General features: G+C 45.0%; 1 protein-coding gene across 8 annotated transcripts in view; it reads right to left on the reverse strand.

Annotated features, from left to right (window-relative positions):
• The window catches only part of LOC130355913 (chymotrypsin A-like), a 211,882-nt gene that overhangs the window by 18,481 nt on the left and 178,671 nt on the right, over positions 1–14,730 (reverse strand). For all 8 annotated transcript variants that reach the window (XM_056556758.1, XM_056556760.1, XM_056556756.1 and 5 more), the window contains 3 exons: positions 5,382–5,449; positions 5,043–5,203; positions 2,517–2,661 (listed from right to left, as the gene is read on the reverse strand). In XM_056556758.1, coding sequence (XP_056412733.1) covers positions 2,517–2,661; positions 5,043–5,203; positions 5,382–5,449 — 374 coding nt within the window. The remainder of the gene's footprint in view (positions 1–2,516; positions 2,662–5,042; positions 5,204–5,381; positions 5,450–14,730) is intronic.

Genomic DNA, 14,730 nt, shown 5'->3' on the forward strand with positions numbered 1-14,730 from the left:
CCACAGGAAGTCAGTTGACCCAGAACAGAACTTTTTCTGACACAATAAACATCGATTTTCTATGGATCAGGCTGGTGATTACACGACCCAGTTACAGTAATGAAATCCATGGATGTTAAAATAAAACATGGCACTGTAGGACTAGTGATGGTGAGTGTTCATGATGGCAAAGAAAAGCAAAACCTGGAGTGCCAGTATATTGGGTTTAGTGTGGGTGAACTGGCTGACCGTTTTCCTTTAAGATTATGATCACGAGCAGTTTCGATAATGTAAGAATTTGAGGAAGTAATGCAGTTTCCTAATAAATAAACTCAAGGCCTCCATCCCTTAGATGCCATTTATCAACTTGTTCTGATTATAGTTAGAAAAAATGTATTCCCTTCATGTGCTCTCCCTGGGGCCATCAGGAGAATACAGACACCAATACAGAAGCTGTTCGCAACCTTGATACTGGATGTTGGCATCCCCTGGTAGAGCTGCATGTATTATCTCTAAATGTAGCCTCCTGTAACGTCCTAAAGTATAGCGTCCTATAGCAGAGGCATAGCTCTCCTGTCTGGTAAGTATGCCATGGAATGTATAACATACATTTTACTCTCATTGGATACATACAGGGGCGTACCTAGAGAATTTGGCACCCGGGCAGACCCTTTGGCAGCCCACCACCCACATTACTCCTTAATTACAGCCCCCCACCCGCACCCCCCTTAATTACACCCCACTCCCTCCCCCCAAATGACACCCCCCCTTAATTACACCCCCTCCTTCCCCCACCCTCCCTCCCCTTAATTACACCCCCTCCCTTCACATATAATTATTTACTTACATTTTTATGATGCCTCCGTCCGACCGCTGGTGATAGACCCTTCCGCTCCTTTAAAAGATCCGTGAAGGCAGCGTCGTGACGTCACATTGCGCACCACCGCAACACTCCTCCCCATGATGCTCTGACTCCCTAGATGCAGGCACCGGGCGGAAAAGCGTCGCGGTGCAGCAGTTAAAAGGGCCATTAGGTAGCAGTTTCTCCACATTAGGTAGCATAGATTCCCCACACTAGGTAGCATAGATTCCCCACATTAGGAAGCATAGATTCCCCTCATTAGGTAGCATAGAGTCCCCACATTAAGTAGAATAGTATTCCACATTAGGTAGCATAGATTCCCCACATTAGAAAGCATAGATTCCCCACATTAGAAAGCATAGATTCCCCACATTAGGAAGCATAGATTCCCCACATCAGGTAGCATAGATTCCCCACATTAGGAAGCGCAGTTTCCCCACATTAGGTAGCGTAGATTCCCCACATTTGGTAGCATAGTTTTCCACATTAGGTAGCATAGTTTTCCACATTAGGTAGCATAGATTCCCCACATCAGGAAACATAGATTCCCCACATCAGGTAGCATAGTTTTCCACATTAGGTAGCATAGACTCCCCACATTAGGAAGCATAGTCCCCCCCCCCCCCCCCGACAAGCACACACACACATAGACAGACACACACAAATAGACAGACACACATAGAAACACTTACCTGGCAGCGTTTCTTCCCTCTGGCGGCGGCCTAATGAGTGACGTCACTGACGTCCTCCTGTACGGGTCTGCGGAGGGACGTCACTCAGCAGACCCTGGCCGGCCGCCAGCACAGCTGCAAACAGGGTCGGTCGAGCGAGGTAATGGGGTGCTAACGGACAGGAGCGAGCAAAGCTGAAGGCGAGGGGGGCACCACGGTCACTGAGCGGCATGGTGTCACCCCATCAGGCTGGTGTCGCCCGGTTTGGTCCACACCCCAGCTGCTACGCCACTGGATTGGGGGGGGGGGTGACTCCGTCATGGCACCCCCTTGTGAGTGGCACCCGGGGCGGGCCAACCCCCTGCCCCCCCTTGGTATGCCACTGGATACGTAATCAAAAATTAAATTAATAACTGTAAAACTTGATATTCACTTAAAAAGAGTACCTGACATCAAACCATATTTTCTAAACTAACTCAGATTTTATTCCCCAACTACTCCTAACACCCCTCCTGCCCTTAAAAAAAATTCCGGAGTTTTAAAAAGCTGTGTATCATACCTTTCCCCTTGCTCACATTGTGTGAGCTCCCGGCAGGAGAAAGTGGGCGTTACCCAGCAGGCGTGACATCACTGAAGCCTGTGAGAGCTGTGCTTCACCATGCCCCGCACGCACTTCCTGAGTTTGGTCTCCTGCCAAACCGGGAGGAGACCAAACCAACAGTTTGACAGAACAGAGCCACCTAGTGGCCGTTTATTCAATTACATAAAAAACATATAAAGGTTGAGAATTTTAACAGCAAGTAAATAGCAAAGTGTCTTATAATTATAAAAGGAACCATTTATTAAAAGGTTAGTTTGGTGACAGGTACACTTTAAATAGAATAAACTAAGTAGTGGTTCACTCATTAAGATGTACCGCTTTGCTCCAGAAAAACTGGTTCTGGAACATTGGTTCTAAAGTACCAACAGAACCATTTTAATTTTTAAAATGTATATAAACTCGCCTGTTTTTAACACACGTAGCTGAGCTCAGTACCCAGGAACCACTCAATAAGCTGCCAGCACACAAAGTTATTTGATTTTGTTGCAGAACAACACTCCAGGGCCATGGCTCACTTGAATTAAAAAATACTGGACATGGTGCCACCCCTGTTAAAACAGAACAAACACATAATACAGTTATAATAAGATATCACATCAATTGGAGGTCTGGAATCTCTAATGACTGTTACAAAGGGCTCAGATTAAGTTATAATTATGAATTATAATTTTAAAGGCCTATGGTTAGAAGAGTCAATTAATATCAAAATGGTAGGGGTACCCCCACTGATTTGCTAACTGGAGAGGCCCAAGCTTCTGCTTCATCTGTTTACTAGGCAGAGCTCATTATACCTGCCATCCTTTTCATGCTGCCAGAACCATTATTTGGGGAAGAATAGTTATTTATATGTTTTTTGTTTCATGTTTAGATATTCACTTGGATATGACTGGCCATACATTTGGGGCAGTCGAAGTGAAATCTCACTTTTGATTAAAGTAATATCTCTATCTGTTTATTGAAAACTGTCAAGAGGCGGCTGTTGACAGGTATTGACATTTTCATAATGTAACTCTCAGGGTCCGTGCAGACTATGGAATCTCGACCCAGATAAATTCTGTGCAGAGATCCCAAGGGCAGCTGGCACAGTTGACACTAAGACCACACAGGCATTGCCATCCGCATTACACTCAATATTCCGCTCAATATGAACAGAAAAAACAGATCACCCCATTCCTAAACCTAGAAGCAGGACATAATATTAGTCAATTCAGATTTTTAATTATTGACCAAGTCCCAATACTGAGGAGAGTGGTTGGTAGGGAGAAGCTTCTAAAAAACTGAAGGAACCTTAAGTGGATACACATGTTAAATACATTCTATCCCACTGGCCTAAATGTGGACTTTGGCCTTTACCTTATATGTAGTCATTTAGGTTTTTCTTGCTGCATGTTACCTTCTTTTTTCACTTTATTTTCAATATTTTCTTGTTTTTTTTTCTCTCACTTTGTCATCTTCCTTTTCTTTTTTTTCCTCACTTGTTTCAATTTTTCTGCTTATACTTAAATCTATTTTCCAATTTGTTCTTTTCTTCTTTTTCTGGCCTCCTTTATTTTAATTTTTTTTTCCCTCTTTCCCCCTTTTTGTTTCTCCATTTTCTCTTTTTTTTTTCCTCTCTTCTTTTATCCCCCCTCTTTTTTCCCATATTTTTTTTCTTTTCATCTTTTCTCATTTTTTTATCTTTTACCCTGCTCAGTTATTTCTATTGATTCACAATTTTGATTGTTTTAATATTAATATATTTATACCATCCTTTTTATCTTTCTCTTTTAGGCACAATCACTTTATGAAAGTCACTTCATTTGAAAGCACTGTCACTTTACGACTGCTGTAATGGTTATGTAATCTGAAATGACAGGCTCTATATTCCCATGCATTTGCCATTGCACAGGGAACTGGATTGGGATTGAATGAAACACAGTGCATGCATAGCAAGTGCTCACCTGCACAATAGTGTTCATTGTCACAGTTAGGGTAAGGGCATGAAGCTGATAGGCCAGTATATAGAAGGGGCACAATCATTGAAACCGGTCTACTGAGGCAGGCAGCACAGAGATCTCTCATCAAGATAGAAATGGGGGAGATCAGAGGAACATATTACCTTAAGGAGGCAGCGTGGAGCTTTTAACACTATTGCAGTATATATATTTTAAAGTCTATATGCAAAAATGTAGTATACACGAGTGACATATGTTATTAATGGATGTTTTGTTACACTTGTTATCCTGCTTTAAAAAGGGCACTGCAGCCGAAATGTTGCATCATTGTTCACTATGGTGGAATTAACTTAAGTCTTTTTTAAATATACCAGACCTCTGGTTATTGATGTGATCCCACCCTACCCTTTTGGATGACTGGTTGGTCACCTACATAACAGATGTGGTCAAGTGCTGACTCTCCTTGAATACTAAGGGTATGTTCACACGGTGAAATTGAAAACACAGAAATTCAGCCGCAATACCATCAGAATTTGGGAAAAGGAATTTGTGCAGAATTATGAAAATTCCACCAGGTAAACATAGCCTAAGAATGAACATGTTAATTTTTGCGTTTGAATTCCAGCAGCTAAATTTCTGTAGTGTGTTCTGAGCATAGGATACCACTGACCATCAATGGAACTGTTGCACAACAAAATCAGTGTTGAATTTGTTGTGCAGTTTTTGGTGCTGATTTTGGTGTAGCTTTTTAGGTGCGCTTCCATGCAAAACTGCTCCAAAAAGTGACTTATCACTTATTTTGTTGGCACGGTTATTGTCAGCGCTGTTTTTGGAAACTACATCCATTTTTTTCTTTTCCCTTTAAAGCCAATGGGAGATGGAGACCCTAATAAATAAACTCTAATGCTGCAAATAAATTGTAGATCTGATTGGCTGACTACTGCTACTATAGCAAAACTTCCTTCTGTATACAGATTCACATTCTGGTTCCTTACCTCCCACTGCCAGGCTGTCCAAATTCATTGATATATTGACGATATCCTTGCTTGCACTATAATTCCTCAGACCCTGCACAATATTGTCAGCTTTTATCCCACTTATGGTAGCATTGTCATTACAGAACAGCAGCTGGAAATGTGTGGTGGTTGGATTAGAGCTAAAACAACAAACATAACATGTCACAGGTCAGCCATATAAGGCTTGGTTCACATCTGCATTGTATTTTGCATTGTCAGACTATGTCCATCATTTTACTGCGCAAAATAAAGCCTAAAATAAAGGTCTGTTCATTCATGCATAGTCCTGTATTTACTCATGCATACTATGAACTTTACCTTAGCAAGAAGACAGATGCATTTCTGTAGCCCACATTTAATAGACTACGTTTTAGTCTGGTATTTATCTGAAAGAAATATTATAAAAGAGACTGAAATAAGGAAGAAAAATGGGGCACATCTGAATACATTATTTGCCAGGTGACAGGGTCTACACATGCCAAATATCATTTGTTGTACATTTTGTGCCTATGCTGTATTACGGTCATAGAAGCTGGTTAGGATTATTAGCACTACAATTTAGCTTTAATACAGCACTGTAAATACTCAGAGCTTGCACAGGTGTAATACACCTGCCGGTATCGTATAACCGGGCACATTTTCACAGACAGTCTTTGTTAAACCTTGAATGCTTATAGCAGGAAACACTGCAATCCTGTTTTCTCCTTTAGCAATCTGCACAAAAGATGCATTTTTCTTTCAGTATTCAACAATTCTCTAGATTCTTGTATGTATGAATTAAAAGTAAATACAATCTATCTGTCATAAATAAATGGATCTTTATGACTGACTGTGTAAATATGAGGTATTCAAAGCAAAAACTGTTAGGAACCAGATTGACCCCTTCAATTATTTATTTGACTTTATTAGTGTCAAACACAACTTAGTTATCAATAGAAACCAAAGCATGAAGCTAAAATAAAATATGAGTACTTGGCTTTTTACTGCTAATTTACTGTCTTTCTGCTTTTTCTGCGCCACTCTAGTCCCTTGTCCTAAGTGACAGGTGATGTGCCCTTCTGATCACAGAGACACATTTTATCAGGAGGATGCAAGTCATTAAGACTGTCCCTTGGCTCTGTTTTACCTGTGTAGATTAGAGGAACCTCTCTGCACTACGCTGTTCAACCAGTTAAGACAGGTTTCCTTTAATCATATCACAGGGAACCAATAATGATTGGTTCCAGGGCCACCATTGGAAGTTAATAATATTGTATTAAACAATGTTGTGTACGATAGACAGGGACAATCAGTGCTTGCACTTCAGTAACACAGGCGTATAACCAGTAAAATACCCACTCTGATTGGTTTAGATCCAGACCTTCCATAACATTGTATGTTGAGTATAATTTCAAGTTAAAGTGGTCCAGGAAAGGCCATGTATGTTGAAAATATTGTAACCTGAAACCACTGTAACTTTAGAGACTACTGTATACATGTATATATCTAGAGCCCATAGCCCAAGTATGTCCCTAACCATGACCTAACCACACCATCAGCCACGGCCAAGCCAACCCAGCCTCCTCCTTTTAATATTCTTATTAATAACAGTAGGAAACCCTACCATGTGGTTGCAGAAATCACACTCCTATCACCCTCTGTTCTCTATATGTACACATTTCCTGAGAGTAATAGGAGTGTGATTGCTGCAACCACACTCTTAGCACTTTCAGGCAGCCTGTACATGCTGAGGTCTCACAGATAGTTAAAAAAATATATATATATATTACTTTCTCGGTAGCTCTTCACTGGGGGACACCTATACTGATGGGTATATGCTCTTGCCACTAGGAGGTGCTGACACTAGGAAAAAAAAGTCGTCTCCTCCCTGGCAGGATATACCCGCCTACTGGAAGTGAGGTAATCAGTTTTAGCTAGTGTCAGTAGGAGGCAAGACATAGGTCTGGGAGCTCCCCAGACCTGGTCTTTTATATTATTTTCTAGTAAGGTCTGTTTAGTTAGTTTTTTTTTCTCCTTTTTGTTTCCCTTTTTCAGGTGGGGGTTCAGGAGCATGGTGCTATCTGTTCCCCCCATATGCGATTAAGGGGCACAGGCATAGAGTATGTACTGTTAACCCCTTCTCACCAACAGCAAGTGCCTGGAGGTTGTACCCTGGGTCCGGGTCTCTACTTGCCCCTGCTCGCCCCGCTATCTTAGCCTGGTATGATGCAGCTTGGCCATAAGCTGGTTGAAGACTTCAAGGTGAGTATAAGAAAATGGAGCTGTGGGTGAGTATGTACTACAACCCCCCTTCCCCCTCTCCCTCCCTCTTACTCAATCAGGGGTCCCCTTTCTCTCATGTGCCCAGCTCCTCAGCTGCCATTACTCGCAGCTGTGCTGGGCCGGACCCCTCATGGCCTCTGGCGCCATTCTGGAGGGGACAGTCCAGTGAACCTTGCCTCCCCCCCCCCTTTTCGGGCCACGCATTTCTAACCTACATGTATTGCGGCCAGGCACAGTACCCTGGCCACATTATCTTCACTATCGGCCATAGACTATATGCTGCTGCCCCAGTTTCAGTCTCTGGGGCAGCGGGTCTCCCCCACGGCTGACCACGTTCTCAGTGTGGGCACACCAGACCGCTTACTCATATCTGCTGCGGCCAGTCACAATGTCCTGGCTGCGTTCCTATAGACTGACCGGAGACTTACAGCTGCAAGCAGCGGGTCTCCGGTCCCAGGCTTACTCCTATCATTATGGCCAGGAGCAGTGTCCTGGTCACGTTTTTCATGGGCTGACCGGAAACCTACAGCTGCAGGCAGCGGGTCTCCGTGGTCCCACGTGGCCGGCCGCCCCTCAGTGCGGGCATACCAGCCTGCTTACTGCTCCCCATGCGGCCGGGCTCTTCCCTGGTTGGGGAGGTACCCGCCACGTCTTTCAGCCAGTTCTCCAGCCCTCTTCCTTTAATAGCTGCAGATCGTCCGGCCGGCGCCCTGTTCATGCAGCCGGGTGCAGCATCTTATAAGCTCCCCCCCTCCTAGTCTGAGGCTGGCTCAGGGGGCAATGATCTTCTAGCGTGCCCTCCCTTCTCTGTGGGCTGCGCCGTCTGTCAAAGTAAAAAAAAATTAAATAATAATTCACCACTGGCTACTCAGACCATTTGGTGGTGTTTAGTGCCCTCTTGTGGCCATCAATTGTATTGCACCCTTGATTTTTCATTGCTTCTTGATCTCCCCCTTGTGGCAACAAAGTGCTATTACAGCCTTGGCCTGTCACATCTGTTTTTATCAGTTTAATATCTGCAGGGTTCCTTTTCTAGGGATGGAATCGGGAGCCGCTTTATTCCTTCAGTCACCCTGTACAGTGGCCTGCTTTAGACTATTTGCATTGTCAGTTGAGGTATGCCTCTGGCGTATATATTTTCTGCAGGGTTCTCACTCTGTCAGGGAACATATGCGCACCGACGTGGCAGGTTACTGCCAGGGATTTCTCGATCCCTCAGAAACTATTGGGGATATATTCAGTGTCTAGCACTGAGAGCCATGACATGTCATGCCCATCGTGCCCACGGCCGAATTCCAGTCCCTCCCTAACGAGGCAACACATTGGTCAGGTGTCCTTGCAAGAGTTTTTTTTTTTTTTATTCCTGGCAGATGCTAAGGGCACTCTGTCAGGTCCGCCGGCCATCCATCATGGGGGTGTTCTGGCGTGTCATACAATATGATTCCCTCCTCCACATGCTGCCACATCCGCGGCTAGGGCTCTGGACCCTCCAGTCTAGTGCGTGGTCTCCGTGGAAGTGGATTGGTCCTGATATCGATATGCTGGACAGTAGTCTTGCCTATCACTCATCTCTCAGCTGCTGCGTCCGCAGCTGGCACTCCGGTACCCCACTTCTGATGCAAGGTGTCCGACGGAGTGACCCATTGTCTAATATGGTACCATACCAGTAAGCCAGACAGTGGTCTGCGTGGTTTCCTCCACCACCTGCCACTCATCACACAGCTGATGTGTCTGCGGCTGGAGTTCTGGTACCCCACTGCTGTGCGTGCTGTCCTCAGCCTCCCCCGATCTCCCAAGGTGGCAGGGATACTATCTGTGGCTCCTAGGCCTCCCCTCCCTCCCACATGGGGCATTGGGGCACAGTGATTGCCTATTCTGGCTGTCCCCTTTTATTCAGCGCCTGGAAGTGTACTTGTTCAGCCAGACTGTTGTCTGCACGGTCTCCATCGCTGTCTGTCTCCCATATCTGGGCTGCCGCGGGCTTGGTCAGGTTTCCAGTACCTCTCTGCTGGTGTAAGTACTCTGGATGAGGGTCCCTGCAGGTATTTGGGACTGATGACAGTCAGCCAGACTTTTGTCTGCTGGGTCTCTTACACTGCCAGGTCCAATACCCTACTTTCTGCCAAGGTGTAGTTACAGGTGAGTCTTCCAGTGTTCCTCCATGGGCCCTATACAATACACCAAATACTGGTTTGCAGGGTTCCCTCCTTTACCAGGTTCCTCCCTACATGCCTGCCGCTCTCACGGCTGAAGGCTGGTAACCCACTTTCTGTGTGTGATTCTGTCTACAGCACCCGGTGTGGCCATGGTCCCTATGCCAGATAGCCAGACTGTGTCTGCATGGTTTTCTACTCCGCCAGGTCACCTTTCCCATTCTTGCCGCTCCTGCGGTTACAGTCTGGTGACTAATTTTCCAGGTGACGTTCCAAAGAGTGTTTCATTGTATCTTTTATACTTGCCGGTCAGACTGTGTCTGCATGTTTCCTGCTCCACATACATCCTTCATCCCCTGCATCTGCGACAGCAGTCCTGGTGTGTGGCACCATTTGGAGCTGGGGTGTGGGCGTTTCCTGCAGGTTCCATGGGATTTCACAGAAAGAGCAGCACTCTCAGTTCCCCTTTTGTAAAGGTGCAACGTTGGTCTTCTAGGGGCATGGTTGTGACACCATGCTGCCGGACTTTTGAATGTCTGCGGTTTCTTTAGAGTCTGCAATCTTGGTACCCCTCTATCGTGCGGTAACCACGTCTGTGTCCCTACATATGCTAGGCCACTCTGCACGTGTACAATCCACCTTCCCTTTTTTTCTGTGGGATGTGCCTCGGGCCTTCCTGTGATCTTGTTTCCACAGGTTTAGGCGGTCGAACTCCTCTGCTCTGGCATGGGGCGTGATGGGGCGGCACAGTGGGTTCAGCCCCCTCCATGTCTCCAGGTATTTGTCCTGGGTTCCTGTTCAGGGTGGTTCAGACGCCGGCTCTGTTGCCTTGGGAAATGACCAGAATGGCTCCATTGACGCCCATCTGGTCCAGGGTTACACCACGTTGAGGTGTTCCTCTCAACACTTTGGGTGTGTGTGCTTTTTACTTCCATTCATAGTCAGGACTCAAATTGGCTCCTCCATTCCTTGATATGTTGTTGCAGGGTTCCTGGGGACTACGTCCACCCAGTTCTTTGCCCCCTTACCTTCGGCATTTCACTGCTCCTATAGTGCCTGGTGCACTTTGATCATCCCCCTTCCACAGGGGGTACAAGGATCAGGGAGCTTGGCATGGTCTGGTCTGGGTTTCATAGGGACCACCCCTTGTTTTCCCCTCCTCTATATCAGCTGAGCTGCGCACTTTTGCAGCCTGGCTCTCTTCCTGTTTCTTGGTTCTATCTACTGCTGCTCATACAGACTTGGCACTCTCCTCTGTTGGAGGAGTTTATGCACTGAGGTATGGCTTGGCGACAGCCGGTCTAGCACCGTCTGTTGTTTGGGTCCTACCATTGCTCTCCTCCTCCCTGGAGGGTTTTGTTCCTCCTTCCTTGTCGGTGTCAGTTGCGCTACACTGACACTACAGTCTTCTGGAGTAACCTTCCCTTTTGCTTCCTCCTCTGTTCCCGTCCTGACGGCATGTTGCTTCGGTCCGCTCAGACTGCTGGGGTTCATGTCTGGTTAATCTCCGTGTCTTGGACACTATTCTAGTATGCTGTGGCGTGTCTTCTTTTCTAGGTCGGCCCTTCTGGTTCTTTGGGCCTTAGGGATGGTTGTGGTCTCGGGCAGGTTAGCTCTCCTGCCCCGACTTCTCCGCGGTCCCTTTTGTGGGGCGGTCTTTCTGTACCACACTTCTTGTCTAGACGTAGAAATTTGTCACCCGGAGCATTTCGCGGATGTTGGGTTTACTTACTCTACAGGTGTACGTCTTCCAGGCGACTCGGAAACCTCAGTTTCCCATGTTGGACGCATCGGTGTTCCGAGATGCCCCTTTTGAGGGCATTCCGCTCCATTTTTGGCCTTATTCCTTCTGTCTCCTCCTTCGTGGGTCAATGGGCGGTGGGCGTTTTGGTCATCCGGATTACTCTACTCAAGCTTCTTTCACCTCCCAGGGGCTCACGGTGGGCCCCTGGGACAGAGGTTTTTGGTCTGCAGCTGTTCTGGTCATCGATTTTCTGCACCAGGCCTCTCCACAGCCAGTCTCCATCCTTCTTTCTTTTTTCTTGTCTCCACCTTGTCTGTGTTTTTCTTGTCTCCACCTTCCGTACTCGCCTTCTGCTCAGGCGTACGCTGCTTCCACTGCCGTTTTTTCCGCCATGTTCTCTTGACTTGGTTGACTCTGGATGGGGTTCTCTTGTTTATTCCCTTTTCCATTTTTGTTTCCCAGCCGGTTAGCCCTCTGTCTGGTTCTGTGTTCCTTGGAGTTGATTCCTACCTCCTCCTGGAATGGTTCCGGACCTTTTGGCTTCCTAGTTGACTTTTTCTTGTCTCTCTTTATGGATCGTAGTTTTGGAGTCTCTACATAGGACGGTCTCTTCCCTGGCGTTCTAGTCCTTCTCCCTGGAGTTCTTCTAGGAGTTGAGTTTGTGGGCCTCGGTTGTCTCTGCCCGGAATCTCGTCCGCAGGCCTTACGGTCAAGTGGGTTCGGTCTCTGGACTAATTCCCCTTTTGCTGTTAGTTGTTTTTCCCTCCCTAGGGGACGACTTTGGTACGTCCCATCAGTATAGGTGTCCCCCAATGAAGAGCGACCGAGAAAAGGAGATTTTTTTTGTACGCACCGTAAAATCTCTTTCTCGTAGCCTTCATTGGAGGACACCGCACCCACCCATTTCTTAATTCTTTGTCCGGATTAGAAAAAAAGTTGAAAAAAATCTCCTTTTCTGAATAAACAGTAAAAATATCTATGTAATGTTTACATTACAAGACAATTTTTTAGTCATGACGTATTACCTCTAAAAGTGATTCAGTTACTAAATAACAATGAGCATACAAAGAGCAAATATCAACACATAACCACCCTACTGTTACGAATCAATTCCAGTATACTGCAGCCAATATTGCCAATAATACTACTAAACAAGAAGGAATATTATCACTTTACGTATTCTTACACTGTTACTAACCTAATGCTGTATACTAAGACCAATATTATCAATAATACCAGTACACAAGGAGAAATATCACCATATATTTTACCATCGTACTGTCACTGGTCAAATCCTTTATACCAAGACCAATAATACCAGTATACAAGGAGAAATATTATGACCACATATATTACCACTATGCTGGTACTGACCAAATTCAGTATACCGATAACCAATGTTACCAATAATACCAGTTTACAAGGAAAAATATTACCACCCTACTTATTATCATGCTGTTTCTAACCTAATCCTGTATACTAAGACCAATATTACCAATAATATCAGTATACAAGGAGAAACATTGTCACTATACATATTGCCATCACAATATTACTGACCAAATCCAGTATACTAAGATCAATATTACTAATAATACCAGTATACAAGGTGGAATATTTTCACTATACATATAACCATCATACTGTCACTGACCAACTCCTGTATTCTGATACTAATATTACCAATAATGCCAGTATACAAGGAGAATAATATCACCATACATACTACCATTATACTGTTAATGACTAAATCCTGTATACTGAGACCAATATTACCAGTATACATGAAAAAACTTTATTACTGTACATATTACCATCATACTGTCACTGACCAAATCGTTTATACTGAGACGAATAATACCAGTATAAAAGGTGGAATATTATCACCATACATATTATAATGCGGTCACTGACCAATTTTGTATACTGAGACCAGTTTAACCAATACCAGTATACAAGAAGGAAAATGATCACCATACATATTACTATCATAATTTTACTGATCAAACCAAGTATACTAAGACCAATAATACCAGTATTCATGGAACAAATAATTACACCACACCATAATCTCAACCATTACCACCACACAGTGACTCAATAATACAACCATAGTGTTACTGACTAAAAAGACCAATATTACCCCATACAATGACCCATATAGTAGAAGATAATAGCATTATACCGGTTTTGCAAACTGTAACCTTTCAATGTGTATTGCCCCACACATTAATAGTGACCACTATTTTTCCCTACATAGTAGTTCTGCCCCTCTGTGCCCCTCTATAGTTTTAGGTCACCTCTGTGCCACCAAATAATAAGTAGGCCCCTCTGTGCCCCATATAGTAGCTAAGACCCACACTGTGTCCCCATATACTACATTCTCCTCTGTGCACCCATATAGTGCAGACTTTATGGAGGTACCTCTGTCCCTCCATATAGTACAGACTCCCCCTCTCTGTGCCCAATATAGTGCAGTTTTTCAACTTCCCTGTGTCCCCATACATGGCAGGCTTTCCCTTCCCCTCTTTGCCCCCATACAGTGCAGGATCCCCCCTGTGCCCCCATACAGTGCAGGCTCTCCCATCACCTATGTGAAAAAAAACCTAAATTTACCGGCTCCCCTGTAGATCCTCTCCCTCCGGTCTTCTGCATTCCTCTCTGATCTTCAAGGGTAGGAACAAACATGTGGTACATGTCTATGCCGGAAATCTCAGGCACAGGCTGAAGGGGGTTCCGATTGTGCACTAATAAGCTGTAAACAAGTGCTGTTAATAGTAGCACTCGTTTACAGTTTATAAGCGCTTGGTCAATGCCCCCTTCCTCCTCTGCTCCCCTGGTGCGTGCACCCACCCAAGTCATACTGTGGTCTATCGGCTTCAGTCTACCTGATCGTGGATCCGTGCACCTCAATTTGAAAGGTGAGCAGTGGACAATACATTTTTACTACTATTGTCGCTTCAGTCCACCTACAGGGAGCCAGGGAGCCACTATCCAGGGAGCCACTATCCCAAGCTAGGGAGGTCTACCTACATGGGGGCAGCTATCTAGGGGTGGTCTACCAAAGGAGGGCAGCTATCTGGGGGGGGTCTTCCTACAGGAGTAGCTATCTAGGGAGGTCTACCAACAGGAAAGCAGCCATCTTGGGCTCTGCTTACAGGGGAGCAGCTATTTAGAGGGGTCTGCCTACAGGGGTGCAACTATCTAGGGGGTCTTCCTACAGTGGGACAACTATCTAGGAGGTCAGGCTGACATTATTGCTGTTAGATGTATTTCCATTTTGTATGTGTGGTGCTCTCAGCAAAGGTTAGGAGTCATGCGTTTTGGAATTTAATCACTTGTACGTATGGAAATGTCTTTAAACAGGTCCCACAAACAGAAAATATACATTCATAAACAGGACTATGGTCAATAGTAGACTAAATTTGTTCAATAAAAGTCTACAGGTACAAATGGCATTTTGAACATATTCTAATTAATACTGGTGACAGCACCAAAACATGATGAA

This window comes from Hyla sarda, chromosome 2 (genome assembly GCF_029499605.1).
Source record: "Hyla sarda isolate aHylSar1 chromosome 2, aHylSar1.hap1, whole genome shotgun sequence".
Lineage (NCBI taxonomy): Eukaryota > Metazoa > Chordata > Amphibia > Anura > Hylidae > Hyla > Hyla sarda.